We start from the raw sequence: 10,772 nt of genomic DNA, 5'->3' as shown, positions 1-10,772 counted from the left end.
GGCATGTTTTCGAACTAGGTTGGCAGGAGCTGGGGCAAGCAGCGGGCATTCATTCCGCTCCCGGGATTTGAACCTGGGACCTTTTGGTCTGCAAATTCAGCAGCTCAGCGCTTTAACACACTGCGCCGCCACCAGGGCCCCCCTGCTAAAGCAGTCCCTAATTTCTCTACTCACAGCTACAGCTGTTTTCTAACTGCTTAGGTGGACAGTAAGCTAGGCTATTGGCAGTCAGGTGCTTTGAACTTGCCACGTTCCGATCGGCAGTGATCTATTGCTGCTGGTGATTAACCAGCTTCACTACAGCCCGGCCCTTCTTGGCAAACGTATTTACCATGTAGATAGGACGTTACAAACATCCAACTTACAAATGACTCATAGTTAAGAACTGTGGATAAGTCAACAGGAAATGAGAGCAATCTTCCCCTCCGAAATTCACTGTTGAAAGGGGTATCATTGGGAAAAGGAGTCTCCACTAATCCTTGTTTCCGAAACAAGCAAAATTTTTCAACAATCAATGATCACAGGGACAGAAAGTGAGGTGAAATCTTCTGAACAGGGGTACAGAGAGGGAAAACACCACAGGGTTGTTAGCCCTTCACAATGCTGTCCAAAGCATATATACCTGCTCCAACTTAAAACAATTTCAACTTAAGAACAAACCTACAGAACATATCTTGTTCGTAACTTGGGGACTGCCTGTACTCAGGTATAAGCCTAGAAATGTTACTTAAACAGTCCCAAAACCTGAGTCAACTCATCCATGGGTCAATGTTTAGGTCCTCTACTGTGATTTTATGGCCAACTTCTACTGTATCTTATCTCTTATGCTCAAGTCAATAAGGTATATTAACTCTTATAAAAAAGGAGCCATCTCTTCTCTGAGAAGAGTAACAAAAGGTAAAAGCTTAATCCATCCCAGGAAACCCTAAAAGAAACAGGACCCCCTCTACCTTTTCAATTGTAGTGTCACTCAATTGTAGTGTCCATGGGGATGACTGATCCATGAGGGCTTACAGTAATGATGAGCAAGAAGGAACACATTAGGAGAGATTGCAGCAGTTTGCTTTTGCCTGAGCCTACCGAGAAGGGTAAGATTTTGCCCTCTTGCTATCAAACCCAACACTCCCCACCTCAAAAGAGTTATAGTTTTCAAAGGACATTGAGCCAGAATGAAATACAGCAGTGTCCAGCAAGTCTTGGCCACCCCGTAATGGACCAAACCCTTTCAAAGCCAAACCCTTTCCTTGTCTTCACCCTGGTGAGTCTCTCTCTATTCAATTAGATGTTAGCACAGCTCACCAGGCAGGACCCTTCCTAACTGAGGCCCATCGCTTTTGAATTTCGACTCTTCCTGCTGAGTGAATGTGCTATAAACTATCTTCAAGCTTTGAGGTCCCCATAGCAGCCTGATTCCCTCTCAACCAAGCCTTGAGTGGGTTCATTGCTCACAAAGGGTGGTTGACCTTGCTTATTATTACCCTTGTCTTGATAGGTTGGATAGAGAGGACTGAGGCAGGAAGCACTTGAGGAGCTTTTGCCAGAAACCAGCTTCCCAACCTCAGCAAAGGATAGAAAGAAAGCAGTCAACCTCAAGGAGTTCTGGCACAGCTCCATCTCCATTTCTGACTCCAACATTCACGGAACGTTGCTCTCGACTTCTTTCCCACATCAGCTCCCTAGACTCTTTTTTCCCCTCTCTTCCTTTAATCAATTCCACTTACTTCTGGGCTTACCACCAAAGGTCCTTCCCATGTGTTTCAAAATCAGAGGATTCTTAATGATCAAGGACAGCCGTTTATTCAAGAAATGGCCGGTGGAGTATCGTTGGGTTGACCCCGTGAGCAGCAAAAGTACTCTCGAAGCATACTTCAGCAGTAGCACTATCGTTCCTAATTACAAAGTAAACCCAGCCCTACAAGATGAAGATGCAAATAGTAGAAAGTCTAGCAGCGTCTTCCAAGCGGTGCGGCGCAATTCCAGCAAATGTGCCAGATACGTGCTGGCCCACTCTGTCGGCCGCTGCCTGCTTTACCCGGGCTCCGTGTGCCTTCTGAACAAAGTGTCGCTATCTTTACTAGTTCATGGTCGGAGGCTTCTGATGGAGGAATTTCATGGGAAACGAGCCAAACTGATTGCTCGTGATGGTAACGAGATCGACACCATGTTTGTGGACAGGAGGAGGAAGAAAACGGCAGAAAACCAGGGGATGAGGTTGGTCATATGCTGCGAAGGCAACGGCAGTTTCTACGAAGTGGGCTGCATCTACACGCCTCTGAGGGCTGGCTACTCCATCCTAGGATGGAACCACCCTGGCTTTGGAAGAAGTACAGGGAAGCCTTACCCGCAGAACGACATCAACGCCATGGACGTTGTTCTCCAGTACGCCGTATGCCGCCTGCACTTCCCGCTGCCAGACATTGTCATCTATGGCTACTCCTTGGGGAGCTACACTGCCACCTGGGCAGCCATGGCTTACCCAGAGCTGGGCGCTTTGGTGCTGGATGCCTCCTTCGACAGCTTGGTCCCTTTGGCCATGAAGGTGTTGGGCGGGAAATGGAAGGGCCTGGTGTGGCGGACAGTGATAGAGCACTTCAACCTCAACGTGGCCGAAATGCTGTGCCAGTACCAAGGTCCGGTGCTGCTGATCCGGAGGACCCTGGATGAAGTCACCAGCACCCAGTTCGACCCAAAGACCTCCCTCCCCATCGCCAGGACCAACCGGACAAACGAACTGCTGTTGCAGCTGTTGCACTCCCGCTATCCCAATATTCTCGATGGGGAAGAAGAAGCTGTGTACTTTTGGCTCTCGGCCGACAGCCCTCCCGTGGAAACCCTCATCTATCGCCACTTCTATAAGGTTGATGACAAATGGTGCCTCCAGGTGCTTGAGAACTACAAAGCCAGCCTTGGACCTAACTGTGCCTTCCCATGGGATGTGGGAGAAGACCTGGTGCCCAGCCAGAAGCAGGAGCTTGCTTTGTTTTTGGCCAAGAAGCACCTGAAGAACGTGGAGACGACCCACGGAAGAAATTTGCCACCAGAGGAATTCGAGTTGCCCTGGAAGCTCTAGTCAGGCTGGAGAGGTTGGTGGTTTAATTGCAGATGGAAAAGAGAGAAATAAAAACTAGGGTGTGCTTTGGTTGTGCATCTGTTTGTGGAGGTGCCAGGGTTAGTGGGAAAACTAAAAAGAAGAGGAAGAGGAAGAAGCAGAGAAGAAGAAAGAAGAGGAGATGTGGAAGACATTTTCAAGGAGGTTTACAGTACAAAAATATAGCCAAATATATATATATATCCAAAAAAATCCTTAATTTAAAATGGTTGAAAACATATTTGAAGTGTTGTCAAAGTGTCATCCCATTAAAATTCTTCCTGTTACAACCAATTAAGAGATGAAGTGAAAAGATAGTGGAAAGAGAGCAGAGAAGGGGCTTTTGGAAATAAGTTCCATATCTTGGGAGTAGCCACAAAGGAATAATAATAATAATAATAATAATAATAATAATAATAATAATAATAATAATAGCAACAACTTCATTCTTGTATCCCGCCACCATCTCCCCGAAGGGATTCGGGGCGGCTTACAACAGGGACATGCCCAACATAACATCATAAAAACAGTGATTTAAAACAGTAGTTAACACAATACAGCAATAAAGTATGCACATTAAATAAATACCGTAAAACTCAACATCGATACACATATAATAAAAGTGAATAGTGCAAGGACTCTGAAAGGGTCAACACCAACATCAACATCCAGTACTTTTGGTGCTATTATGTTTCTTTGGTCAACTTTTCTCCCAGCCTTTCTTCTTCTTTCTTCTTGCTTCTTGAGCCCTCACCAGATAGGCCTGGGAGGAAGGAACAATTGAGAAGCCCTCTAAGATTGCAAGACTCATATGGGAGATTTCAGATACTAAGCCATATAAAATTGTATGAGTCACAACCAGTACTTTGAATTGTGGCAGGAAACAGACTGATAGCCAGTGGAACTATTTCAACAAGGGAGTTAGATGCTGTATTTCATCGCATAATAGTCACCATTGCATTATAGTCGCCACACCACTTTGGAGAATGACAAAAACCAAGTTTTACCATTCCCCACATAATAGTTGCACCCTTAGTTCATGAGCCTGAGCATGTAAATTAAGGGTGTGACTGCTGTTTTGGTGCTGAGCAAACCTCACAGCACCAAAAGGGAAAGGAAGCAGACGCCCTCATATTGATTACTATTACACGGTGAAAGAAGACCCTCAAATGGGGCTTCTTTCACCATGTAATAGTTGCATCCACATAATAATAGTTGTCATCACATAATAATCGCACCTCCCTTTCCTTTCAAAATGAGAGGGGGGAGTGCAACTATTATGCAATGAAATATGGTATTCCCTATAAAGAGCAGTCACTAGATTAAGAAGCAATACCAGATGGTGTCAGGCCTCAATACAATCCATACTCCCACCAAAACTATTCCCACTAAATCAATGGGGTTTATCTACATGGTCACTCTCTATTACAGTGGTTCTCAACCTGGGGTCCCCAGATGTTTTTGGCCTTCAACTCCCAGAAATCCTAACAGCTGGTAAACTGGCTGGGATTTCTGGGAGTTGTAGGCCAAAAGCATCTGCGGACCCTAGGTTGAGAACCACTGCTCTATTCAATCTTTTGTGCAATGCGTCTAATAGTAGTTAGGAACTAACAGCCTCATCTCATGGGAGTTTGGACATTGCATAAAGAGCTACTCTGTACCTCCTCATGTAACCCCCATTACTCTTTGTGTGACAGCAATAGGGCTGTTAGCAGATCCAGCACCATCTTCTTGGCTTGACTGTACAGTGTGGCCAAACATGTTGTGACTGCACTCATGCACCTAGCAAAGAAAGATCAGTCCTGCACTGTAAGTAGTCCTGCACACTCCTGTGAGTGTGCAAGGGCAGCTAGAATGCACTTACGTGCATCCTATTGACAATCAATAGGCCAGGGGATAGAGACATGGCTATAGAAATTGAATGCACAGATGTCTATAATCCACAGTGAAACAGAAAAAGGGAAAGTATGGTACAGTAGAGTCTCACTTATCCAACATAAACGGGCTGGCAGAATGTTGGATAAGCGAAAACATTGAATAACAAGGAGAGATTAAGGAGGAGCCTATTAAACATCAAATTAGGTTATGATTTTACAAATTAAGCACCAAAACATCATGTTATATAACAAATTTGTCAGAAAAAGTAGTTCAATGTGCAGTAATGCTATGTAGTAATTACTGTATTTACGAATTACCACCAAAATATCACGATGTATTGAAAACATTGACTACAAAAATGCATTGGATAATCCAGAACGTTGGAGAAGCGAGTGTTGGATAAGTGCAACTACTGTATATAATATAGTTTAAAGTAATTAATGTATAAGTTCTATATTTGTAAGTTTTGTATTTCTATAGTAATATAATCTTTCCAATCTGTAACACCAACTTGTTTCCAACTTGTATAAGAATGGGGTTGTGGTGACGTACCTACTTACGTCTGAGCTGGATTTAAATGAAGTCAGTGATAAACCATAACCCTGTCCCTGTTATATATCCAACAACTAATGTTAATCTATTTGCAGGATTTGTTCCAAAAAAGAAATGTCTATTCTAAATTAAGTATACAATAATTATATTATTATGCAACTGGAATTGTATAACTCTTACCATAAATGTATAATATGGCAACACTTCACATGAGTATACCTATAAACCTGTTGCAGTTTCAGGTTTTACTATCAGTCTTGACACATAAAGTAAATGAAACACAACAAAAAAAAATTTTTAACGTCTTGATAATGTTCTCAAATGCTGCTGGAGTTTTTTATCCAACTGTGTTTGTACAGTTCTTAACATAAATATGTATACTTTAGTAACATTTCACATAAGTATTCCTTTAAAACTATTGCAGTCTCAAATTTTAACTCCAGTCTTGACAAACAAAGAGTAGAAATCAAACAAAGTCTTACTGACGTCTTGATCACTTTCTCAAGTAATGCTGAAGTGTACAGTAGAGTCAATTGTGCAGCTGGAATACAAGTATATGATGACACCAATGTAGAGTAGTTCCAAATCAAAGTAGTTCATCAATCTGTTTCAGGGTTTGAGAAATCGGTTGTTATTTTAAGTGATGAATTTGTTCCGTTGGTGGGTACCAGGGATGGTCAGGTGATCTAAGGTGCCGGGGGTGATTACGACTGGTTTCCCGGGTACAATGCCAGTTTTGATGCTTCTTCAGGTCATCTTAATGTTCCCACTGTTTACTTGGGATGAGGCTCTGCCTTCTTATTTCTTCTTGTAAAAGTAAAAAGAAAAAGAAAAAAACTATCTAGTGTACAATAGGTAGTAAAATCATAATAATAAACCATACTACAAATACCCCAAACTAATGTTAATTACTCTCAATATTATCAGGATTAGAACTTACATGTCCTCAGAGGATCCTTACATGTAGTATTCTTTCTCAGGTTGCGAGCATTCTAGTGAGGTATTGTAGTTTCTTAAGTACTTAAGCATCAATTAAAGAAATTAAAGAAAACAGGTGAATTCCAACCTGTCATTCAAGCCTAGAGGAGGTAAAGTCTTTAATTTGTGGATCCAGAAAGTCTCCCTGTGGAGTAGGGAATTCCTAATGTCCATATTAGTAGAGGCTTGAAATTTTTCTAAGACAAAGTACTTAAGATCATTACATGAGTGAAAGCTGTCTTTAAAGTGTAAATATAATGTGGATTCAACGCTCATTTTTCTGATTCTTGATCTGTGTTCTTGCATCCTTGTCCTTACAGATCTTGTTGTCATGCCTACATATAACATTTCATAAGGATAAAAAACGACATAGATCACGTTTTCTGAAGAACAAGTAGTATAGCTGTTCAAATTAACTCTAATGTTCAATGTAGGATGTATAAATTCTTTGTAAATTTACAAAAATCACAGTGCCCACATCGAAAGTTACCCATGGTGGGGTTCTGTAGACCTATATTAGATTTTCTTATATCTGTGTGAATCAATATATCCCTTAAATTTTTTGATCTCTTGTGGGCTATGATTGGTTTGAATTGACAACCTGGGATATCTTGTATTAAGTGCCAGTGTTTAAAGATTATTTTCCATATGTTAGATGTTTGTGCATTTAAAGTAAGGGGACAAATAATCCTATTAGATAGTGACTTGGGTTGATATTTAAGAAGTGTATCCCTGTTAATTTTATGGGTCTTCTCTAATGCAGTGTTAAGGATTTTCTCTGGGTATCCTCTTATTTTGAGTTTGTTCTTAAAGATATATGCTGCCTTTAAAAATCTTTTTGTTTACTGTTATTTCGCTTTAATCTTAACAGTTGGGAATATGGTAAATTAGCTTTCAAGGCATGATGATGGAAACTTTTGAAATGTAGAATAGAATTTTTGTCTGTTGGTTTAGTGTAATTAGTTACATATAAGTTTTCTCTGTCTTTATGTATCACAACATCTAAAAAATTGATGTTAGTAGCACTTATGGTACTAGTGAATTTCATGTTTGGGTGGATAGTGTTAATCCAATCACTAAATAATTGGGCTTTTTCGTAAGAACTAAAAATCATCAATACATCATCTATGTATCTTCCGTAGTATAACATATCTGTTAGGTGTGGATTCTGATTATATATGAAAACTGTTTCTAGATGGGATACAAATAAATTGGCCACAGCTGGCATGAGGGGACTTCCCATAGCTACTCCCCACATTTGTAAATAATATTTGGAGTCAAATCTAAAATAATTATTTTCCAGGACTATATCTAATAAATCTATTAAAAAGTGTGTAGGAGGCATTCGTGTTTCTCTAGAGTCAAATAAAATAGGCCAGTAGGCTGTTAGGAATTGTGGGAGTTGGAGTCGAAAACACCTGGAAGGATGAAGTTTGCCCATGCCTGGTCCAGAGACAGAGGCAGAGACGGAGATGGTGGAATGCTATTCTAGACTTCAGAGTGTTTCCTTTCATGCTTCCATGGCGAATGCCCATCAGAATGCCCTGCTGATTGGTTGGCTCAGCTGCTCTCTGTTGTAGAGGCTCTGATGAATGCTCACAAAGGATGCTGACCTCACTGACTGTCTGTTACGCTTCCTTTGAGGATCAGACTGTCATAAGGTGAGCATTCAAAGTAGTGGTTCACCATGGCCAGAGCCCTGTGGTTTGAGTTCCAAAGCCAGAATCATGCCGCTATGAAATAAAGGGGTGCAAGAAAAAGAAAAAAAAAGAACCTGCCCTGGAGAGTTCAGAAAATATCAGTTGTGGGGCTACTGTTCCTCATCCCCCTGCCTCTTTTGTAAAAAATAATAATTTATGCATCTGACAGAGAATAACCATCGCATATCTCCATGTGTGTCTTCTGCTTCCCAAAAGCTCTTGCCCAGATATTCAAAACCTATTTTATGGCCAGTTACAACTTTGAATTTGGTAACTGGCCGGTGGACTTCCGTTGGGATGAAGCCGGAAACTACACCGATTCTACTAACCGTGGGGTCACCATTGGGAGAAGCCACGGCCGCCAGATCCTGGTCAAAGCTGCGCCAGGGACACATCCGCTGGCCTCGGCCTTCCCCACAGGACAATATAGAGAGGGGAACTCCGGATGGGGCTTCATGAGCAGCATCAAGCAGATGCCCAGCCGCCTCGCCAGCTACATCATGGCCCACTCTTTAGGCCGCTGGCTGTTGTACCCAGGTTCTGTGTTCATCCTGAACCAAGCCCTGTTGCCCATCTTGGCCAAAGGTCAAGCTTGCCTCTTGCGAGACTATAATGGCAAACGGGCCAAACTGGTGGCTCGGGATGGGAATAAGATTGACACTATGTTCATAGACAGGAGGACCAAGCAGAAGGGGCAAGTGGAAGAACGCGGGAATTGGTTAGTGGTGTGTTGCGAGGGGAACGTCAGCTTTTATCAATGGGGTTGCCTCTTCACGCCTCTGAAATCCGGATACTCCGTGTTGGGATGGAACCACCCTGGTTTCGCTGGAAGTACGGGCAAGCCCTACCCAGAGAATGATGCCAACGCAGTGGACGTGGTGATCCGTTACGCCCTCCAACGTCTAGGCTTTAGGATACAAGACATTATAGTATACGGATGGTCCCTCGGAGGCTATTCCGCCACCTGGGCAGCCATGTCCTACCCATCGTTGGGAGCTTTGATCCTAGATGCCACTTTTGATGACTTGCTCCCCTTGGCGTTGAATGTGATGCCCAAGAGCTGGAAGAAGCTGGTGGTGCGGACGGTGAAGGAGCATTTCAACCTCAACGTGGGAGAACAGCTCTGCAAGTACCAGGGGCCTGTGCTCCTGATCCGGAGAACCAAGGACGAGGTCATCACCACCTGTCCGTTTGGCATGGAGGACCAGATTGCCAATCTCCGGTGCAACAGGGCCAACGCTCTCCTGATCCAGCTGCTGGAGCACCGCTACCCGGACATCATGTGCCAAGAAGGGGTGGAAGCCGTCCATGACTGGCTCCGGGCCGCCAACCCCAAGCAAGAGGAGGCCATCTACCAGCGCTACAAAATCAATGACAACTGGTGCCTCAAGAAACTGTGGGCTTACAAAGCCAACCCTAAGCATGGAAGCTATTTCCCATGGCGAGTCGGGACGTCCATCACCTGCAGAGAGAAGCAGCAAATGGCTGTGTTTCTAGCCAAGAAGCACTTGAGGAATGTGGAGGCCAGCCATTGGGCCCCCCTGAGGCCCCATGATTTCCAGATGCCCTGGAGTTTATAGCTGAGGCCAAGGAGTTGGGATTCAGAAGACATAGGAAAGGGAGAGACAAAAAGACAGAAAAAAATGAAAAAGAGAGAGGGGTTTGGAATACTTGTCTGAGTGCCTGTCTTGTTTTTGTTTGTTTTTCTGGCTGATGTTATATATTTGAGCCTTTTCCAACATGTACTCTGCAGATATGTGACACCATGGTAGCAATCATGCTCCCTGGGGATGGTGGGAGTTCCAGTTTGGCATATCTGAAGCGTGCCAAATTGGGGAAGGCTGGTCGATTTTGTTGATTCTTAGAGGCTGGATGCCCTGAAATCCATTTAGTAAGTAAAGGTTTTCCCCTGACGTTAAGTCCAGTCATGTCTGACTCTGGGGGTTGGTGCTTATCTCCATTTCTAAGCCAAAGAGCCGGCGTTGTCCGTAGACACCTCCAAGGTCATGTGGCCGACATGACTGCATGGAGCGCATTTAAGTGAGTGATAAATCCATGCTCAGTTTAAGTCTGAACTTTATTTAAGTAAAACACTCAAACTGTTGAGTCCATTTCCAGAAATTGCCTCAACACATTAGTTAAACTTCAGACTAATATCCAAAGTGGGTTCAGCATTTGCACTGATGTAGAAGCCACCAAACAATGGTTGGGTGGAAATGGTAAACAATACATTTTAGCTTACCAAAATTGCTGAATTGTGACAATAGTGCTCTTCAGGGCAGGTGGAGACAGCATAGTTTTGTAATGCTAACTTCAGGGACTACAACTCCCAGAATCCTCCAACCAGCATGGCCACTGCCTGGACAATAAATCCTTTTACTTTTCCTGAAATGACAACCTGAGATGGTGTCTAAATGCAGGCTGAAATCTGGGGAATCCTTGAGAAAGTTCACCGCATTGGGGATCTTTGACTTTCATGTTTAACTAACTCAAAGGCAGCTCATTGGAGAAGATAAATAATCAAAACTCAGTTGAGTCTGAGGATTTGATATTGGTTATGATCTATAACTTCAGTA

At 43.1% G+C, this 10,772-nt stretch overlaps 2 protein-coding genes and 1 long non-coding RNA gene across 3 annotated transcripts; 2 read left to right on the top strand and 1 right to left on the bottom strand.

Annotated features, from left to right (window-relative positions):
* Positions 1–920: 920 nt before the first annotated feature.
* LOC100558343 (protein ABHD16B-like) lies at positions 921–3,139 on the top strand. The gene has a single exon (XM_003220694.4). The coding sequence runs from the start codon at positions 1,751–1,753 to the stop codon at positions 3,068–3,070; it is 1,320 nt and encodes a 439-aa protein (XP_003220742.2). The 5' UTR covers positions 921–1,750; the 3' UTR covers positions 3,071–3,139.
* A 2,673-nt stretch (positions 3,140–5,812) lies between these two features.
* LOC107982831 (uncharacterized) lies at positions 5,813–8,074 on the bottom strand. The gene is made up of 2 exons (XR_001730272.2): positions 6,459–8,074; positions 5,813–6,322 (listed from the first exon to the last, which is right to left on the bottom strand). It is a non-coding gene; the product is annotated as an uncharacterized LOC107982831 (long non-coding RNA).
* A 35-nt stretch (positions 8,075–8,109) lies between these two features.
* LOC100558147 (protein ABHD16B) lies at positions 8,110–9,866 on the top strand. The gene has a single exon (XM_003220693.4). The coding sequence runs from the start codon at positions 8,388–8,390 to the stop codon at positions 9,774–9,776; it is 1,389 nt and encodes a 462-aa protein (XP_003220741.1). The 5' UTR covers positions 8,110–8,387; the 3' UTR covers positions 9,777–9,866.
* Positions 9,867–10,772: the final 906 nt, after the last annotated feature.

Source organism: Anolis carolinensis, chromosome 4 (genome assembly GCF_035594765.1).
Source record: "Anolis carolinensis isolate JA03-04 chromosome 4, rAnoCar3.1.pri, whole genome shotgun sequence".
Classification (NCBI taxonomy): Eukaryota; Metazoa; Chordata; class Lepidosauria; order Squamata; family Dactyloidae; genus Anolis; species Anolis carolinensis.
The sequence above is the reverse complement of the archived record's forward strand: the minus strand, read 5'-3'. Positions and strand labels throughout refer to the sequence as shown.

Bases quoted from the DNA above. Each gene is read 5' to 3' on its own strand.
- LOC100558147 (XM_003220693.4), top strand. From the start codon at position 8,388: ATGTGTGTCTTCTGCTTCCCAAAAGCTCTTGCCCAGATATTCAAAACC.
- LOC100558343 (XM_003220694.4), top strand. From the start codon at position 1,751: ATGTGTTTCAAAATCAGAGGATTCTTAATGATCAAGGACAGCCGTTTA.